At 47.1% G+C, this 21,868-nt stretch overlaps 1 protein-coding gene across 3 annotated transcripts in view; it reads right to left on the bottom strand.

Annotated features, from left to right (window-relative positions):
- CCDC134 (coiled-coil domain containing 134) overlaps positions 1-21,868 on the bottom strand; it is a 134,238-nt gene that overhangs the window by 72,881 nt on the left and 39,489 nt on the right. For all 3 annotated transcript variants that reach the window (XM_063940444.1, XM_063940443.1, XM_063940442.1), the window contains 3 exons: positions 19,304-19,415; positions 5,377-5,498; positions 5,129-5,213 (listed from right to left, as the gene is read on the bottom strand). In XM_063940444.1, coding sequence (XP_063796514.1) covers positions 5,129-5,213; positions 5,377-5,498; positions 19,304-19,406 — 310 coding nt within the window. In that variant the 5' untranslated portion in view covers positions 19,407-19,415. The remainder of the gene's footprint in view (positions 1-5,128; positions 5,214-5,376; positions 5,499-19,303; positions 19,416-21,868) is intronic.

The raw sequence follows: 21,868 nt of genomic DNA on the forward strand, positions 1-21,868 counted from the left end.
CAATGGACCGCTTTGTAGGTGGCTAACCGAATTTCTGTGCATTGTAAAGAAAAAGCAGAGGACCTGTGCGGCGGACAGAAGACATCTTGCCTAAGGAAAAACAGTGCTTGGACTACTTCTAACATAGCCAAATATTAACATGGTCCAAGGAATTGTCGGAAGGGAAAAAACAATTTTCTGGATTAAGTGGAAAAGTCGAAACAACTGTCGGGTGAAACATAAAAATCGTACGGAGAACCAATCTATTATTACAGAATATGAGGAAAAGGAGGCCTATAAGACTAAAGCCCCCAACTTAGAAACACACTGATCTGAGGCAATATCCATAAGGAAGATCAGTTTTCAAGTAAAAAACTGAAGATCAGCTGACCACCAAGGCTCAGCATGTTCCTGCTGAAAGGCCAAGATTAAGATCCGATGGTGCTTCTAGTGGTCGCATGGTTGAAAATGCAACACAAGGTATGAACCTCTGGAAAAGTGCTTATATGCCACTGGAACCAATTTCACAGAGCCGAAAATCGTACTTTAAACTGGCCTCTAAACTCCCTAAAGAAGGCCAAGAACCAAGAGAAACTAAACTTGGAGGTATGAAGATAGAGTATCAAGAAACTACGAGGTAATTGCGTAACAAAACCGGTTGCCGGGTCCACACCCCAGTATCGACCATTTTTAGGGAGTGCTTAGAAAAAAGCAGGCGTGTCGGGGAAAAAGCAGGCGTGGCTGGGTAGGTGTGCGACATCAAAAGCCATCCCTCCGTCATTAGAATCAATGCACACGAAGAGTAACTACAGGGCTGGTCTTCTTTTGCACAAAAAGATTTTGCACGCGCTCTGCTGCACAAGCGTTCGCACTTCTGCAAAGCGAAAATACACTCCCCAGCGGGCGGCAGCAATGCGTTTGCACGGCTGCTAAAAACTGCTAGCGAGCGATCAACTCGGAATGACCCCCTAAATTCTGTAGGATTCGTTGTAGGGACTCTGGTAAGAATCCCTGCTGGAAAAAGGTGTTGATGAACACCTGCAAGAACAGAAGGCACTGACAAGGTATCAGGCAAGTCAGAAAGTCAGGAGTGAGTTGTGATCCTGATGATGTACTTGTACTATGCGATACAGGAGCTATTAAAACATGAAACCGAATCAACCTTCCTGTTGTGATACCATCCTTGCACATGAAGCTAGCCATTACAGACATGCTTTTGGTGAAAACATGTGGTGGCATGGCTATATGGAATGGCAGGGACTGGAATTGATAACGATCGGAATACACCATAATAGAGGAAAGCAAAACGACCTGCCGAAATCGTAACGTGAAGAAAAGCGTTTCTGACATTCAGAGAGGTCAAAAATACGTTGGCCTCCAAGCCGTGGATCACGTGGATTCCATTAGAAATGATCCACCTACACCTGGTGTTCAGATTCAAGATCAGACAGAGGAATAAGTCGGAGCAAACCCTCAGATTCCATTCTAGCGTTGGCTTTGGAGCAATGACGCTTGAGCAGAGAATGTATAACGTGATCCAAATGGTACCCTTTTTCTGCATATCAGGAAAGAGCGGTGGCAAAAAAACCCCGCTATTGTGGCGGGCTCCTGAGATGAATGATGTAACCTCTGGAGATGATGCCAAGCACCTAGGCACTAGAAGACGAATCCACATAACTGTCTATGAAAGAGAAAATGCCCTCAGACTTGCGACTGAACTGGGTGGAAAAACACCATGAGGCTTCTCTGCCAACTTGGCCCCTGAGACTTGGATGGAACTAGAAAATCTGCCCGTAGGAGCTGAACCCCTAATTGGGGAAGAAACGGCCTCTGGCAGACCGACCACAAGTGGATAGTGCACCCTAAAAAAAAAAAAAGGAAGAACAGTGAAAACCACGGGAACACAGACCTCGCTGTTCAGGGGTAGCAACAAGAAGAAAAAGCCTGGTCAATAACAGGATCCAATAATGGCCTGAACAGAATGCCCCCACCAAAAGGCAGAGATTCCAAGGAACATTTTGATTATAAATGTGCATTCCAAGCGGCCCTCCAAACTGATACGGCCGTAGGAAGCTACCTGAGCGCAGTCTTGCACAGCCTCCCACACAGATGCAACTACACCGGAAAACTGTCATGTCAAGTCCAGTAGAAAATACCTGGAAGACTGACCGTGAAGTCCTGTGACTAGTTTGGCAGTTGCAGTCTCTACAGCTGAAGCTACTTATGTAGAGGCTAGTAAAAGGTCAGATAACTACCCCCCAGAGGCTATAAAAATGTACTGGAGACAACAAATGCTCAAAGGACGCCGAGCTCTGAGAAGGAAGAGCCAGGTGTTTAGTTAAACGCGCCACTGCAGCGTCAACCTTGGGAGGCAGTTCCTACTTGGACACATGATCCACTGGACAGAGAACTTATCCGGCGTCTTTTTTGGCTTTACAATGAGATCCAAAAAAGAAGGTAAAGTAACTACAGTATCTTCCTGGGCAGACATTTAAATGGACTTACAGCCTTCACTAGGGAATCCAAATGTAAGCAGCCTTGAGAGTGGCGCAATGCAACAAGGAGATATTCCAGGTCGTGACTGGCAGAAAACTCCAGTTCTTCACCCTTTGGAACAACGTAAATTCGCCCTCTGTCTCCTTTGAACTCTAACGTTTTAACGCCTGGAAGAAGGAAGGAGCCCATGTGTCTCACACAGCTTAGGATCCTATGTTCCAAGGAGCATGTGCCTTGGGGGGTAATTCAGGTGGGTGGGTTATTTTGTTTCTGTGCAGAGTAAATACTGGCTGCTTTATTTTTGCACTACAATTTAGATTTCAATTTGAACACACCCCACCCAAATCTAACGTTCTCTGCACATGTTATATCTGCCCCCCCCTAACAAATTTGCTGCTGCAATCAACTCTGAATTAGGCCCTTGGTTTCCTAAACTGAGGAACAAAACACAGCTATCGCTTTAATGTAATCTTACTCAAGCGCTACTAGCTTCATAAAGACTGAGACAAACAGACTGACCGCCTGTGCCCATGTCGGATTCTGCAGGGTAGATGTGGCGCCTCCCGACATCTGTTTATTAACAGGCCCCTCACTACAGCACATAGCGCCCGAGTCCACCTGTCTACATGGTAACTTGACAGTGCATTGTCTCTCATGTGAGTGGCCAGAGCAGCAAAGCGGTGAGTCGCGGGTGGCGCCATGGGTGGTGGGCCGCACGGAAAGAACAATACTATAGTGACACCTTTAGCCCTAGCATGTTGTCGTGCATTACCTTGTAATGTGCAGCTGCAGAAATAGCACAGAAAAGACGGGTACAAGCCATAATTACAGTGTCACTGAGAGACTTAAAACAAGACACAAAAAGAAATGGGTACTTAGCCTTCCAGGAGGACACCACCAACAGCCACAGAGAACAAGAGTGTTTATAAAGAATCCAGAGCCACCTCCTAGCCTGCATGAGATCTAGGAATGGCAGCATTCAGCATACTACGCAGCTGCCGGGGGCTGCACAAAGATGCCAGCACTGCCAGGTGTACCTCAGCTGTCTGAAGCTCTGCTCTCACACTGTGGTTGCTCTCTCCTTTAGCTACGTGTCCAGCAACCAGGGGAAGACACTGGTACAGCCAGCCCACTGAGTGAGCACACTACCGTGAAAGCCGCCGCATAAAACCCAAGGAAGATGGCACCGCCATTACTGGCTGCACTACACCCTCTAAAAGGGTGAGGTGCATGCCAGCCTCTGAGTCCTGGTGGTCACAACAAAGACCAGAGTGCCACAGGGTGAGCGACTGGCTGCTCAGCTTCCCCCACAGCTTGATGCTCCGACTCCCTACAGCTGCTACACTCCCACTGTATGCTGCCACAAGCAGCGTACAACAGACACACTAAGTACAAAGTACAATAAAAAGTTTCAAGGACACCACAGCCCCTTGAAACTGTGCCCAACTCCTACCGGCATTTAAAACGTACTTCAGAGTTGCGGAGGGGGAGGAGCTTAGTCTTAAAGTTTCAGGTTTTAGATTAAGTGTCAGCTACAATCCCATGGTCCAGTGTCCCCCAGCCTAGGGGCCGGAGAAAAACGCTATTTGGTTGATCGACGGCTTAGTCTACATCTCTTTTTATAGAGGAACATAGGGCCCAATTCAGACTGGATCACTGCAGCGGCAGCGATCGCAGACTGAAGCCCTTGCTGGAGTGCGTACATGCAGTAGCCACTGTGCGTGCGCACCCCGGGAGCCCACTGAGATGCTATCAGCATCTCAGGGCTGCGATCGTTGGCGGGGCACGGTCTGGACAACACAAGCATGTGCGGACCACTGGGGAAGGGGGGCGGGCCGCGGCAGCTGCATGACATCACACGACCCGGGACGCGGCGAGTAGCGGCCTGCCAGCGCGCAGGATGTGCGATAGCAGGGAGCTATTCGCCAGGTGATCACCGCTGTGCGATGCTTTTGCACCTGTGTGTGTGTGTGTGGGGGGGGGGGGGGGAAGGGCCTGAAATGCAGGGTGGACTAGCCCTGTGCTGGGCGTCACCCAGCATGTCAGAGTAAATGATTGTAGATGTGCTAAATTTAGCACATCCACGATCAGATCTGATTCACCACCATAGTTCTTTTTGGCATTCTTTGTTTTTTTCTATTGAAATATAATCTCCACTAGCCGAACTTTAATCTCACACATAAGGCATTTGATTATTTGTGCATAGCCACAAAATACTTCATCCTTAATAATAGAATTGCAATTGTTTTCATGCTCCTTTTTAGCAACTAAATTACAGGAACATTTAATAAATTATGACTCATGCTTCTGTAATTAATTTTGTATGCACAATGTTTTAAAAAGAAAAATTCATGTATGTGGTAGAAATTAATTAAAAAGGACTTGGTCATTTTTTTTGTTATTTACAGGCAATTCAAAGCCTGCATAACCACTTACCTCCTTTGCCAAAACCTCAAATCACTTAAGAGAGGCTACTCTAAATCAGGTAACTTCTATGCTATTCAATCAAACCAACATGTGAAGAGTGTTAGATAGAATTAGATTTTTAACAGTTATTGAATTGATTGAAAATAGCAAAGTGACAGATTCTATTTAATGATTAATGACCTTTATGTATCATGCAAAAGGAGAATTTGAGCAGACTGCATCATACCGTCTTTAATTTTCTCATCTTCAGGGAATGGACCATCAGGCTGTATTCCTGCTGCAATAAGAACAGCTCGGGAGTCTTCCAGTACCTGTTAAAAACAATAAAATCCAAACACTTTCGGAACTCTTTATAGGAAATTAAATAATAAAGAAAGAGTCACTGTGTTGCTTTTTCATTATTACTTGTTCCTTTTATTTAACATATATAGACCTCATAAAGCAAGAGAGATCAAGTGTATGGAAAAATCTCACCTTGAAAAGCCCCTTTACCATGATGTCGATAATCTTGTACTGCTGGTTTACATCATTTAGTTCAATCAGGTTATTGAGGGCATTGATCTGATCCTTCCTCTTCACCTCAAATAGCTTTTTATCTGCAATCCGTCAAGGTCTAAATAGCAGGAATTAAATCTTTAAAACTACAGTACAAGGCACAGTTTGTCAAGTACGCCAAACTCTATGCATGTGCCATATGCAGTGCAAAGGAAATCTTATCTTTCTACCTAAAACAAAAATGACCAATACAGTGAGCAAGAAAATGCAATACATCCAAAAAAGACACATATGCCTCTACAGTATGTGCAGGCTTTTCTCCAGTCCCTGACTGTAAGATTCAGTACAGAATGTGCAGGCTTTTCTCCAGTCCCTGACTGTAAGATTCAACTTATTCAGTTGAACTGTACATTATACAGGGTTATTCAAAAGTCGCAGTACAACCTATTGTTTCAAAAACTGTGCAGGAAATGGGAAAACTGAATACTCCAGTAAGGTATGAGTGAGGTGGGCTATCTTTTAGGGTAAATCCTTTTCTCGTAGTCCGTAGAGGATACTGGTGTTGCATTTAGTACCATGGGGTATAGACAGGTACACTAGGAGCAATGGGCACTTTAAGAATTTGATAGTGTGGGCTGGCTCCTACCTCTACGCCCTTCCTACCAGACTCAGTCTAGGAAACTGTGCCCGAGATGGACATACTTTGAGAGAAGGATATAAAAAGGATAGTGGTGAGATTCTGAACCAGCACACACAAACAAGAGGAAAGCTACGCTAACCCAACTGAAAACAGGAACAGCAATAGCTGAACCAACCATACTTAACCAAGTAACACTGCAGGAAGAACAAAGCACCGGGCGGGCGCCCAGTATCCTCTACGGATTACTAGAAAAGGATTTACCGGTAGTTAATTAAAATCCTATTTTCTCTTACATCCTAGAGGTTACTGGGGTTCCATTTAGTACCATGGGGAAGTACTAAAGCTCCCAAACCGTGGGAGGCACCAAGGGAGGTTGGATGTGCAGAACATTTTTCAAAAACGTCTGGACAGAAGCCAATTGTTTCTGAAATAAAATGAATAAGGCCGAAATCTGGGACTTTTATGGAGCACAGCTGGAGGCCCACATCCACACCTGCCTGTAGAAAACCAGGAAACGCCCTAGATGAAATTCCACCGCAGAATAATTTCTGCTCTCACACCAAGAGACGTATTTCTTCCAAATACGGTGGTCATGTTTAGATGTTACCCCCTTCCTGGCTTGGATCATAGTCAGAATAACCTTGTCGTCAGGGATCCCTCTCCTGGCTAGAATCAGCCGTTCAACTTCCATGCCGTCAAACGTAGCCGCGGTAAGTCTTGACAGACGAACGGGCCCTGCTGCAGAAGATCCTAGCAAAGAGGTAGAAGCCACGGATCTTCAAGAAACATCTCCAGAAGGTCCGTGTACCAGGCCCTTCTTGGCCAGTCTGGAGCAATGAGTATTGCTTGAACCTTTTTATTCTTTTGAGAATTCTTAGGATCAGAGGAAGTGGAGGAAACACGTACACCATCTGATAGAACCATGGAGTCAACAAAGAGTCTACCGCCACTGCCTGTGGGTCTCTCAACCTGGAAGAATACCGCTTGAGCTTCTTGTTGAGACGAGAGGCCATCCTGTCGATTTGTGGATATCCCCATCGACGTGTGAAGAACCTGAACACTTCCGGGTGAAGGCCCCACTCCCCCGGGTGCAGGTCGTGTCTGCTAAGGAAGTCTGCTTCCCAGTTGTCTACTCCCGGAATGAAGGCCGCTGACAATACCACAGCGTATTTTTCTGCCCAGAGAAGAATTCTCGACACCTCTGACATTGCTGCTCTGCTTTTCGTTCCGCCCTGTCGGTTTATGTACGTTACCGCCGTCACATTGTCCGACTGGACCTGAATGGCCTGATCGTGAAGTAGATAGGAGGCCTGTAGAAGGGCGTTGTATATGGCCATGAGTTCCAGAATGTTGATTGAAAAGACAACTACCTGACTTGACATCTTCCTTGAAACTGCACCCCCTGGGTGACTGCCCCCCAACCTTTGAGGCTTGCGTCTATGGTTAACAGAATCCAATTCTGAATACCGAACCTCCGACTCTCGACGAGATGAGAAGTCTGTAGCCACCACAGAAGGGAGATCCTAGCTTTTGGCGACAGACGGATCCTCTGGTGCATGCGAAGATGCGATCTGGACCATTTGTCCAACAGATCGAGCTGGAAGGGTCTTGCGTGAAACCATTTTCCCCAGAAGGCGAATGCATAGAAGCACAGATATCTGGGTGCGCATCAGGACATCCCGAACCATTGACTGGATTACCAATGCCTTTTCCAACGGAAGGAACACCTTCTGCAACTCCGTGTCCAGTATCATTCCGTGTCGGCTCTAGGTGAGATTTCGAAACGTTCAGAATCCACCCATGATCCTGGCAAGACGATCGTCCAGGTACGGAATTATGTTCACTCCCTGTTTGCGAAGTAGAAACATAATCTCTGCCATCACCTTGGTGAACAACCTTGGTGCTGTGGAGAGACCAAATGGCAGGGCCTGGAAACGGTAGTGACAGTCCTGTAGTGCAAAGCGTAGATAAGCCTGGTGAGGCGGCCAGATCAGAATGTGAAGGTACACATCCTTGATATCCAGAGACACTAGGCATTCCCCCTCCTCCAGACCCGACATCACCGCTCTCAGAGACTCCATCTTGAATCAGAACACTCGTAAGTACGGGTTCAACGACTTGAGGTTCAGGATCGGCCTTACCATCCGGTTTCGGTACTACAAACAAGTTGGAATAGTGCCCCTTGTTTTGCTGATGAGGTGGAACTGGGACAATGACGTGAGTCAGTACCAGTTTTTGAATGGCGTCCTGTAAAGTTATACTTGTGAAACTGGTATGCCTGATTTGAAGAATCGGTGAGGTGGGAGCTCTTGGAACTCCAGTCTGTAGCCCTGGGAAATAAGATCTATGACCCATGGATCCTGGCACGAACTTGTCCAGATGTGACTGAAGAATTTTAGCCAGGCTCCCACACACCCCTGCGTGCAGACACTGCCAAAACAGTGGTGTGTGTATTAAGCAAGGCTCTCTCTTTTATGGCTTCCACCATGAAGTTTGCAGAGTCCTGTATATATTGCAGGAGTAAAACAATCTTCCCCCTAGGTAAGGAATCTAACCCCTCAATTAGGTTACCTGACTATTTACCAATGGCTTTTGTAATCCACGCACATGCAATAGTGGGTCTCTGGCCCACCCCGGCAGCTGTGTATGAGGATTTGAGTGTAGTCTCAATTTTACGATCAGCTGTGTCTTTTAGGGAGGCTGCACCAGGGACAGGCAATACTATTTTCCGTGACAACCTGGGCACTGATGCATCCACTATCGGTGGATGTTCCCATTTTTTCCTATCCTCAGGAGGAAAAGGAAAAGATGAGAGTAACCTTTAAAGGATTTAAAATTTCCTATCAGGATTAACCCATGGTTTTTCAAACAGGGTATTCAATTCCTTTGACACAAGAAAAGTGATAGAGGACTTCATTTTTACATTAAAATAAGATTCCTCACACTCCTCTGTCATCTTATCAGAAATTTGCAGGACGTCTCCGATAGTTTGTATAAAAGCTGGTATTCCCTGCGACAGAGCAGCATTCCCACCTTCTGAATCCACCTCCCCCTCCTCCATGTCTGACCCTTCAGCACCAGAGTCAGACTGCAGGACATGGGCCAGAGTTCGCTTTTGTGAACAATGGTAGGGGACTGAGACGCTGGTTTGGGGACTGAGTCTCTGTTCATAACTCATCCACAGACAGTCTTAAGTATTGAATCTCTTTGTCATTGCGGGACAATTTATTAGAAATATTGGAAATCATTCCTGTAATCTAATTCAGCCACGCTGGTTCAGCCCCGCTAGCCTGAGAAGGTGCACTACACTGAGTACATAGTAGTGAGCTCCCTGGGGAAGAGGAACACTCTGCCGTACATGAAGCACACTCTTTGCCTGACATATTGTAAATGTGACAGCACACACACACACACACACACACACACACACACACACACACACACACACACAGGAAAGGTTAAAACACAATTAACCCACAAAGAGCCCTTCCAGGGAGAGACAGAGTAGACACAGAGACTGTGTCCACTGCAGAGGGAAAATGGCGTTGGTGAGCTGCTGGATCCTCTCACTGTGAAGCCCCGCCCCTTCAATGGCGCGCGGTCTTCCCGCTTTTTTATACTGGCTGAGGTAATTTGTGCTTAAAATGGAGACAGAACCGTTTTAAGGCTTTGTTGCCAGTGTGGGTACGGTGTACGGTGTACTGAGACGCAGTTGTGTACTGAGTCTGGAGACGCAAATCGCCTCAGTTAGAAGCCGTGCGTCTCCATACCTTCATGCCGCCATAATGAACGGCGACCCGCTAACCGGGACGCCGGCTTAGTACTTACCACTCTTCTTTCTTCTGGCTCTGTTAGGGGTGGCGGCGTGCTGCGAGAATGTATGCTCGCCGTGGTGGGGCTTGCGAATACCGTATATACTCGAGTATAAGCCGACTTTTTCAGCACAGTTTTCTATGCTGAAAAAGCCCCCCTCGGCTTATACTCGAGTCAACGGCTGCAGCAGACGCCGTGGGCTGTGTGGGCGTCCGCTGCAGCCGGCTCCAGGGACAGACACTAGAGGTCATTATTGACCTCTAGTGTCTGTGCGGCGTTGCTATGGGAGAGACGTCATGACGTCTCTCCCATAGAGATGATCGGGTGCCGGGAAGCGGGCGCCGGCGCGGGCGGCCAGACGGAGCGGCGACCAGATGGAGCGGCGGCCAGACGGAGCGGGGATCCAGATGGAGCGGCGGCCAGACGGAGCGGATGAACAGATGGAGCGGCGGCCAGACGGAGCGGAGCAGCGCAGCAGCAGAAGAAGCGGTCGGGAAGCAGGAGCGGGGCAGTGGTAAGTATTGTTTTAGTGTGTGTTTATGTTTGTAAGCTGCAAAGGGGGCACAGTAACAGGGGGCAAACAAAGGGGGCACAACAACTACTGGGGGCAAAGAAAGGGGGCACAACAACTACTGGGGGCAAAGAAAGGGGGCACAACAACTACTGGGGGCAAAGAAAGGGGGCACCACAACTACTGGGGCAAAGAAAGAGGGGTCATAACTACTGTGGGCAATGAAAGAGGGGGCACAAATACTGGGGGCAAAGAAGGGGCATAACTACTGGGGGCAAAGCAACGGGGGCATGTTTTTATCTGTCACTGGGGGTATATGTGGCACTGGGGGCACAACCCTAGAAACAAACATTACCCCCTGGCAACAAGCATAACACCTACCGCATAAAATCCCTGGCAACGAGCATGACACCCTGAGCATGAAAACCCCTGGCACCGTGCATTTCCCACCCTAGGCTTATACTAGAGTCAGTAATTTTTCCCAGTTTTTTGTGGTAAAATTAGGTGCCTCGGCTTATATTCGGGTCGACTTATACTCGAGTATATACGGTAGTTCCCTTAGGAGCTAGTGTCCTGTCAGCGGGGAACGAGACTATTAACCCTTCAAGAGGTTGGGCCGTTCCTCCCCCTAAGTCCCACGAAGCAGGCAGGCTGGTGCCATCCAGCCCTGCCTGAAAATAACAAACATATAAAAAAAATGCAGAAAACTCTTCAGGAGCTTCCATAAGCGTGACCGGCTTCTCTGGACACATTTTCTAAACTGAGTCTGGTAGGAGGGGCATAGAGGGAGGAGCCAGCCCACACTATCAAATTCTTAAAGTGCCCAGGGCTCCTAGTGGACCCATCTATACTCCATGGTACTAAATGGAACCCCAGTATCCTCTACGGCGTAAGAGAAAGACCTGTTTCTATAACTAACTGTTGGGGCGTCTGACACGCAAATCCGTAGCACAGTACTGAGCTGTTTAATGTACATTCACTCTGGCCCCGTCTAGTCCTTTCCCCCAAACCAAAGCATCTGTAGTATCTTCATTTACATAGTAGCCCTTCATTTACATACAGTACTGTGTTAGCAATTTATGGACTGTAAACTAACTTCTTTGTCTGAAAAGATCAGTCTCTCAGGGGATGGGTGAGGGGGGAGGTGGGGATTAACTAGCGTAGTTCAGAGACCTTGTCGAACATATTAATTCTCTGTTGGGACCCAAAAAAAGAAACCGATAAATCAATAAATAAAAATAGTGTATACAGACACAAACGAACGTGTTAAAGCAATGGTCCGCTGATGTTCGGTTTATGTGAGCTATTAAATGAAATTCAATTTAAATGGGCTTAAAGCTTAATATCTCCGGTTCTGGGGGTCCAATCGGCCCAGACCTGTGTTGGTATGGAAGGTGAGACAATAAGCTACCAGAGGATACTGACCCCAAGTTTCTGTGATCCCCACAAGGCTAACGGCAAGCGTCAGAACCCATGGTGGGTCTGAATTAATGGGCCCATTATAGTCTATGGGAAAATAGATCCACTTTGCGTCCTGATATTTTTGGTTCTGGGCGTCCCAGAGACTCGAGACCGTTACCATACAAAAAAGGAGACTCTTGGCTTTAGGGTCAGACCAACCACTAGTTTATGTGACACCGCAAAGGGAAACGGCAAGCAACCGTGTGTCGGGTCCCCTCCAGTTGACCGCCCACTTTGCACGGGGTGAGGGGTTTCTGGCTACAGTAGAAAGACAATACTGTACAGAGATGCTAAGGACGGTGATTTGGCATCCAGGAACTTAGGGAGGAGCTTTTATCTCTCCCCATTATACTTTGAAAAAGATAACACTTGCCGCTGTAGCCATTACAGCAGAGTACGTTACAAGCCGTTTGTGTTATTTAGTACTCAACTAGAAAATACTGTACAGAGATGCTAAGCACAGTGATTTGCCATCCAGGAACAAAGAGAGGAGCTTTTATCTCTCCCCATTATACTTAATACTACAGGATTTGGACGCTCACATATCCCTAACATCAATACACCATACCTGTAACACGCTTGTTTGCGTCTGTATACACTACTATTTTTATTTGTTGATTTGTCTGCGGGACTTGGACGCTCACATATTCCTAACGTCAATGGACTATACTGTGGCTTTATCATGTTCGTTTGCGTCTGTATATACTGTACTATATATACTGTAATATACTATATGACATACTGTAGCATATTGTACTGTAATGAGACATACCAGTAAAGTAGTTCTTACGCTGTAGTTCAGTATTGTATTTTAATGCAGACCACACGCATGCACAATGGTGATTTTAAAAAGTGACATCTGGTGGATGATCGCATATATTACACTCAAAGGTAACGCCAAATGCTCTGTGCACCTCCCTACGACTAGGCAAGCCTCCTTGCGCCCAGGCATGCTGCGTATTCCTAATCGCGACTAACGCCTCAGCCAGCAAAGATAACGGAGGCTCCATCTGTACACAGGTTCGGCTGGCTGACTTCAAGACTCTATTTCACCTGGTTTTAATCAGCCACAGAACCTGTGTAATTGCTATGTGTCCAGAATTAAAGGGATGAGGTGGTAACCCTAACTATGACCTTTCTATATTTCATCTTAATATACATTATCATCATCTCCTACTCCCGCTTCCCAGATTACTCCTGTATTACCTGGCCAGGAAACACGGCTATTACTGTAATTGCTTATAAGAAGCCTTACGTACCTTGGTCTTACCTTCATGTACTCATTAATTTACTCAACCATATATCACTTGCCTCAGCTGTTCACAGCATGTTTAACTCTTGCCTAAAATATGTGACATAACTCACTTTATCCTCCTACTCGTACTACACCATCTATGACTGTCTGGTCTAAAATGCTTTTTTTTTTTTTCACATTTGCAAAGAATGCTGGAGTTACATAAATAAAAATAATAAGAATTTACTTACCGATAATTCTATTTCTCGGAGTCCGTAGTGGATGCTGGGGTTCCTGAAAGGACCATGGGGAATAGCGGCTCCGCAGGAGACAGGGCACAAAAGTAAAGCTTTTACAGGTCAGGTGGTGTGTACTGGCTCCTCCCCCTATGACCCTCCTCCAGACTCCAGTTAGGTACTGTGCCCGGACGAGCGTACACAATAAGGGAGGATTTTGAATCCCGGGTAAGACTCATACCAGCCACACCAATCACACCGTACAACTTGTGATCTAAACCCAGTTAACAGTATGATAACAGAGGAGCCTCTGAAAGATGGCTTCCTAAACAATAACCCGAATTAGTTAACAATAACTATGTACAAGTATTGCAGATAATCCGCACTTGGGATGGGCGCCCAGCATCCACTACGGACTCCGAGAAATAGAATTATCGGTAAGTAAATTCTTATTTTCTCTATCGTCCTAAGTGGATGCTGGGGTTCCTGAAAGGACCATGGGGATTATACCAAAGCTCCCAAACGGGCGGGAGAGTGCGGATGACTCTGCAGCACCGAATGAGAGAACTCCAGGTCCTCCTTTGCCAGGGTATCAAATTTGTAAAAATTTACAAACGTGTTCTCCCCTGACCACGTAGCTGCTCGGCAGAGTAGTAATGCCGAGACCCCTCGGGCAGCCGCCCAAGATGAGCCCACCTTCCTTGCGGAATGGGCCTTAACAGATTTAGGCTGTGGCAGGCCTGCCACAGAATGTACAAGTTGAATTTTGTTACAAATCCAACGAGCAATCGACTGCTTAGAAGCAGGTGCACCCAACTTGTTGGGTGCATACAGTATAAACAGCGAGTCAGATTTTCTGACTCCAGCCGTCCTTTAAATGTATATTTTTAAGGCTCTGACAACGTCCAACAACTTGGAGTCCTTCAAGTCGTCTGTAGCCGCAGGCACTACAATAGGCTGGTTCAGGTGAAACGCTGATACCACCTTAGGGAGAAAATGCGGACGCGTCCGCAGCTCTGCCCTATGTCGAATGGAAAATTAAATAAGGGCTTTTATAAAACAAAGCCGCCAGTTCAGATACTCTCCCGGCCGAAGCCAGGGCCAGTAACATAGTCACTTTCCATGTGAGATATTTCAAATCCACCTTCTTTAGTGGTTCAAACCAATTTGATTTGAGGAAATCTAAAACTACATTTAGATCCCACGGTGCCACCTTAGGCACCACAGGAGGCTGTATATGCAGTACTCCTTTGATAAAAATCTGGACCTCAGGGACTGAGGCCAATTCTTTTTGGAAGAATATTGATAGGGCCGAAATTTGAACCTTAATAGATCCCAATTTGAGACCCATAGACAATCCTGATTGCAGGAAATGTAGGAAAACGACCCAGTTGAAATTCCTCCATCGGAGCACTCCGCTGCTCGCACCACGCAACATTTTCGCCAAATACGGCGATAATGCTTCGCGGTGACTTCCTTCCTTGCCTTTATCAAGGTAGGAATGACTTCTTCTGGAATGCCTTTTCCTTTTAGGATCTGGCATTCAAACGCCATGCCGTCAAACGCAGCCGCGGTAAGTCTTGAAAAAGACAAGTACCCTGCTGAAGCAGGTCCCTTCTCAGAAGTAGAGGCCACGGATCGTCCGTGACCATCTCTTGAAGTTCCGGGTACCAAGTCCTTCTTGGCCAATCCGGAGCCACTAGTCTTACTCCACTTTGCCGTATAATCCTCAATACCTTTGGTATGAGAGGCAGAGGAGGAAACACATATACCGACTGGTACACCCAAGGTGTTACCAGCGCGTCCACAGCTATTGCCTGCGGATCTCTTGACCTGGCGCAATACCTGTCCAGTGTTTTGTTGAGGCGAGACGCCATCATGTCCACCATTGGTTTTACCCAACGGTTTAATAGCATGTGGAAAACTTCTGGATGAAGTCTCCACTCTCCCGGGTGAAGGTCGTGTCTGCTGAGGAAGTCTGCTTCCCAGTTGTCCACGCCCGGGATGAATACTGCTGACAGTGCTATCACGTGATTCTCCGCCCAGCGAAGGATCCTGGCAGCTTCTGCCATTGCCCTCCTGCTTCTTGTGCCGCCCTGTCTGTTTACATGGGCGACTGCCGTGATGTTGTCCGACTGGATCAACACCGGTCTTCCTTGAAGCAGAGGTTCCGCCTGGCTTAGAGCATTGTAGATTGCTCTTAGTTCCAGAATGCTTATGTGAAGAGACTTTTTCAGGCTCGACCACACTCCCTGGAAATTTCTTCCCTGTGTGACTGCTCCCCAGCCTCTCTGGCTGGCACCCGTGGTCACCAGGATCCAATCCTGCATGCCGAATCTGCGGCCCTCCAATAGATGAGCCTCCTGCAACCACCACAGAAGGGATACCCTTGTCCTCGGCGACAGGGTTATCCGCAGGTGCATCTGAAGATGCGACCCTGACCATTTGTCCAACAGATCCCTTTGCATGGAATCTGCCGAAAGGGATTGCTTCGTAAGAAGCTACCATTTTTTCCCAGGACTCTTGTGCATTGATGTACAGACACCTTTCCTGGTTTTAGGAGGTTCCTGACCAGGTCAGATAACTCCTTGGCTTTTTCTTCGGGAAGAAAAACCTTTTCTGAACTGTGTCCAGAATCATCCCCAGGAACAGCAGACGAGTTGTCGGCATTAATTGGGATTTTGGAATATTCAGAATCCATCCGTGCTGCTTTAGCACCTCTTGAGATAGTGCTAAACCCATCTCTAGCTGTTCTCTGGACCTTGCCCTTATTAGGAGATCGTCCAAGTATGGGATAATTAATACGCCTTTTCTTCGAAGAAGAAGAAATATTATCTCGGCCATTACCTTTGTAAAGACCCGAGGTGCCGTGGACAAACCAAACGGCAGCGTCTGAAACTGATAGTGACAGTTTTGTACAACGAACCTGAGGTACCCCTGGTGTGAGGGGTAATTGGAACGTGGAGATACGCATCCTTGATGTCCAAGGATACCATAAAGTCCCCTTCTTCCAGGTTCGCTATCACTGCTCTGAGTGACTCCATCTTGAACTTGAACTTCTTTATGTACAGGTTCAAGGACTTCAGATTTAGAATAGGCCTTACCGAGCCATCCGGCTTCGGTACCACAAAAAGAGTGGAATAATACCCCTTCCCTTGTTGTAGAAGAGGTACCTTGACTATCACCTGCTGAGAATACAGCTTGTGAATGGCTTCCAAAACCGTCTCCCTTTCTGAGGGGGACGTTGGTAAAGCAGACTTCAGGAAACGGCGAGGTGGCTCTGTCTCTAATTTCAACCTGTACCCCTGAGATATTATCTGCAGGATCCAGGGATTTACCTGCGAGTGAGCCCACTGCGCGCTGTAATTCTTGAGACGACCGCCTACCGCCCCCGAGTCCGCTTGCGAAGCCCCAGCGTCATGCTGAGGCTTTTGTAGAAGCCGGGGAGGGCTTCTGTTCCTGGGAAGGAGCTGCCTGTTGCTGTCTCTTCCCTCGTCCTCTGCCTCGTGGCAGATATGAATAGCCCTTTGCTCTCTTATTTTTAAAGGAACGAAAAGGCTGCGGTTGAAAGGTCGGTGCCTTTTTCTGTTGGGGAGTGACTTGAGGTAGAAAGGTGGATTTCCCGGCCGTAGCCGTGGCCACCAAATCCGATAGACCGACCCCAAATAACTCCTCTACGCATCGCCTGTCCACTGTCGTGTCCATAAAGCTCTTCTGGCCGAAATGGACATAGCACTTACCCGTGATGCCAGTGTGCAGATATCTCTCTGGGCATCACGCATATAAAGAAATGCATCCTTTATTTGTTCTAACGACAGTAAAATATTGTCCCTGTCCAGGGTATCAATATTTTCGATCAGGGACTCTGACCAAACTACCCCAGCACTGCACATCCAGGCAGTCGCAATAGCTGGTCGTAGTATAACACCTGCATGTGTGTATATACCTTTTTGGATATTTTCCATCCTCCTATCTGATGGATCTTTAAGTGCGGCCGTCTCAGGAGAGGGTAACGCCACTTGTTTTGATAAGCGTGTTAGCGCTTTGTCCACCCTAGGAGGTGTTTCCCAGCGCTCCCTAACCTCTGGCGGGAAAGGGTATAAAGCCAATAACTTCTTTGAAATTAGCAGTTTTTTATCGGGGCACCCCACGCTTCATCACACACGTCATTTAATTCTTCTGATTCGGTAAAAACTACTGGTAGTTTTTTCACACCCCACATAATACCCTGTTTAGTGGTACCTGTAGTATCAGCTAAATGTAACATCTCCTTTATTGCCAAAATCATATAACGTGTGGCCCTTTTGGAAAATACGGTTGATTCGTCACCTTCACTACCGGAATCAGTGCCTGTGTCTGGGTCTGTGTCGACCGACTGAGGCAAGGGGCGTTTTACAGCCCCTGACGGTGTTTGAGGCGCCTGGACAGGCACTAAGTGAGTGTCCGGCCGCCTCATGTCGGCAAACGACTGCTTAAGCGAGTTGACGCTATCCCGTAATTCCACAAATAAAGGCATCCATTCTGGTGTCGACCCCCTAGAAGGTGACATCCTCATATTTGGCAATTGCTCCGCCTCCACACCAATAACGTCCTCATACATGTCGACACACACGTACCGACACACAGCAGACACACAGGGAATGCTCTATACGAAGACAGGACCCACTAGCCCTTTGGGGAGACAGAGGGAGAGTCTGCCAGCACACACCAAAAAACGCTATATATGACAGGGATAGCCTTATGATTAAGTGCTCCCTTATAGCTGCTTTTATATTAATATATTGCCATTTATTTTGCCCCCCCTCTCTGTTATACCCTGTTTCTGTAGTGCAGTGCAGGGGAGAGACCTGGGAGCCTTCCTGACCAGCGGAGCTGTGACAGAAAATGGCGCCGTGTGCTGAGGAGATAGGCCCCGCCCCTTTTCCGGCGGGCTCGTCTCCCGCTATTTAGTACATTTAGGCAGGGGTAAATATCTCCATATAGCCTCTGGGGCTATATGTGAGGTATTTTTAGCCTTTTTAAAGGTTTACATTTGCCTCCCAGGGCGCCCCCCCCCAGCGCCCTGCACCCTCAGTGACTGCCGTGTGAAGTGTGCTGAGAGGAAAATGGCGCACAGCTGCAGTGCTGTGCGCTACCTTAAGAAGACTGCAGGAGTCTTCAGCCGCCGATTCTGGACCTCTTCTTGCTTCAGCATCTGTGAGGGGGCCGGCGGCGTGGCTCCGGTGACCATCCAGGCTGTACCTGTGATCGTCCCTCTGGAGCTTCATGTCCAGTAGCCAAGAAGCCAATCCATCCTGCACGCAGGTGAGTTCACTTCTTCTCCCCTCTGTCCCTCGTTGCAGTGATCCTGTTGCCAGCAGGAATCACTGTAAAATAAAAAACCTAAGCTAAACTCTCTAAGCAGCTCTTTATGAGAGCCACCTAGAATTGCACCCTTCTCGGCCGGGCACAAAAATCTAACTGGAGTCTGGAGGAGGGTCATAGGGGGAGGAGCCAGTACACACCACCTGACCTGTAAAAGCTTTACTTTTGTGCCCTGTCTCCTGCGGAGCCGCTATTCCCCATGGTCCTTTCAGGAACCCCAGCATCCACTTAGGACGATAGAGAAAACTATTTTACTCTACAAAAATCAGGCACATATTTGAGCATCACACACCCAATGTTATTAAACATGTTGAGTCTGAAACATTGGTTCTTAATGGCCACTCTGAGTTTTATGTAGATAGCATTTTGTCAGCAAGCCAGTAAAAGCGAGGCTCATATTATTTTTCCAAGAACATGCCAAGTCTATGCAGTGTGATTTTTTTCTATTTGTAAGTAATCATTACATGGCTCAGTCTAGAATTATCTAGGGATTAATTAATGCATCTCCAGTCATTCACTTGAGAAACAAAATCTTTTTGGTACCTCTGGTTGGAAGACGTTACTTTGAACTACCACTGAGGAGTAGAACTATAGCCAATATTACCCTATGAACAGAAAACGTCTCCTATGCAAAGAGAAAAGGATACAGATTTCAAATGCAGTGTCTTTCTTCTGCTTGTTGGTGTCAGAGCAATTTCCCAAGGACAGCAGTGCAAACAGTAGGAAACTCAATACTTGGAAAGGCTCCATTACAGTGTCCTACAAGACAAAGCAAAATGCACCCAGCGAATATTAAGGGCGAGAAACGTCAAATTCAGAACCTGCCTGATGAAACTTGAAGAGACAATAGCTTTAATTAATAAGAATGTAATATACAGTTACATTTGCTCATTTAATTGAATGTATGCCTACTGTAAATCCCAAAAGTAGACCTCATCCCTCTCATACGGATCATTAACAGTAACTCCTAAATCAACTCTAACAACGTACTATTTAATAATCATGTACAGTCCTCCTTATTAATACTCGCCTACCCAGCCTTGAGGCTATAGGCTCACATACAATAGCTTTGCAGATCCACATCTCCATTTGGATCATGGGATTTCTCTGCTTTAAAGTGCGACAGCACATTGTTTAGTGACTGACCGCAAATTTTTATTTTGCTGCAACTTTTACAGTAGTTGGAAAAGGATATGTAAGGGACCATTAAACATAAAATACAAATTGTCTTATTTAACGCATTAATGGCTTGAGGTAATTAATACATCTTTAATTTAAAAGCATTATGCAGGTAATAGTAAAAAAAGAAAATAAGAATTTACTCACCGGTAATTCTATTTCTTGTAGTCCGTAGTGGATGCTGGGGACTCCGTAAGGACCATGGGGAATAGACGGCTCCGCAGGAGACTGGGCACATCTAAAGAAAGATTTAGGTCTATCTGGTGTGCACTGGCTCCTCCTCCTATGACCCTCCTCCAAGCCTCAGTTAGGACACTGTGCCCGGAAGAGCTGACACAATAAGGAAGGATTTTGAAACCCGGGTAAGACTCATACCAGCCACACCAATCACACCGTATAACTCGTGATAGGAACCCCGGTTAACAGTATAATAACAACGGAGCCTCTGAACAGATGGCTCGCAATAACAACCCGATTTGTGTAACAATAACTATTTACAAGTATTGCAGACAATCCGCACTTGGGATGGGCGCCCAGCATCCACTACGGACTACGAGAAATAGAATTACCGGTGAGTAAATTCTTATTTTCTCTGACGTCCTAGTGGATGCTGGGGACTCCATAAGGACCATGGGGATTTTACCAAAGCTCCCAAACGGGCAGGAGAGTGCGGATGACTCTGCAACACCAAATGAGAGAACTCCAGGTCCTCCTCAGCCAGGGTATCAAATTTGTAGAATTTTGCAAACGTGTTTGCCCCTAACCAAGTAGCGGCTCGGCAAAGTTGTAAAGCCGAGACCCCTCGGGCAGCCGCCCAAGATGAGCCCACCTTCCTTGTGGAATGGGCTTTTACAGATTTAGGATGCGGTAGTCCCACCGCAGAATGTGCCAGCTGAATAGTGCTACAAATCCAGCACGCGATAGTCTGCTTAGAAGCAGGAGCACCCAGTTTGTTGGGTGCATACAGGATAAACAGCGAGTCAGTTTTCCTGACTCCAGCCGTCCTGGAAACATAAATTTTCAGGGCCCTGACTACGTCCAGTAACTTGGAATCCTCCAAGTACCTAGTAGCCGCAGGCACCACAATAGGCTGGTTCAAGTGAAACGCTGATACCACCTTCGGGAGAAACTGAGGACGAGTCCTCAACTCTGCCCTATCCATATGGAAAATCAGATAAGGGCTTTTATAGGACAAAGCCGCCAATTCTGACACACGCCTGGCCGAAGCCAGGGCCAACAGCATGACCACTTTCCACGTGAGATATTTCAAATCCACAGTCTTAAGTGGTTCAAACCAATGTGATTTCAGGAACTCCAAAACCACATTGAGATCCCAAGGTGCCACTGGGGGCACAAAAGGAGGCTGAATACGCAGAACTCCTTTGACAAAAGTCTGAACTTCAGGCAGTGAAGCCAGTTCTTTCTGGAAGAAAATCGACAGGGCCGAAATCTGGACCTTAATGGACCCCAATTTGAGGCCCAACGTCACCCCTGCTTGCAGGAAATGCAGGAATCGACCCAGTTGAAATTCCTCCGTTGGGGCCTTCCTGGCCTCACACCAAGCAACATATTTCTGCCAAATGCGGTGATAATGTTTTGCGGTGACATCCTTCCTGGCTTTGATCAGGGTAGGGATGACTTCCTCCGGAATGCCCTTTTCCTTCAGGATCCGGTGTTCAACCGCCATGCCGTCAAACGTAGCCGCGGTAAGTCTTGGAACAGACAGGTCCCCTGCTGCAGCAGGTCCTGTCTGAGCGGCAGAGGCCAAGGGTCCTCTGAAAGCATCTCTTGAAGTTCCGGGTACAAAGCTCTTCTTGGCCAATCCGGAACCACGAGTATAGTTTTCACTCCTCGCCTTCGTATTATTCTCAGTACCTTGGGAATGAGAGGAAGAGGAGGAAACACATAAACCGACTGGTACACCCACGGTGTTACTAGAGCGTCCACAGCGATCGCCTGAGGGTCCCTTGACCTGGCGCAATATCTTTTTAGCTTTTTGTTGAGGCGGGACGCCATCATGTCCACCTGTGGTC

Source organism: Pseudophryne corroboree, chromosome 9 (assembly GCF_028390025.1).
Source record: "Pseudophryne corroboree isolate aPseCor3 chromosome 9, aPseCor3.hap2, whole genome shotgun sequence".
NCBI lineage: Eukaryota > Metazoa > Chordata > Amphibia > Anura > Myobatrachidae > Pseudophryne > Pseudophryne corroboree.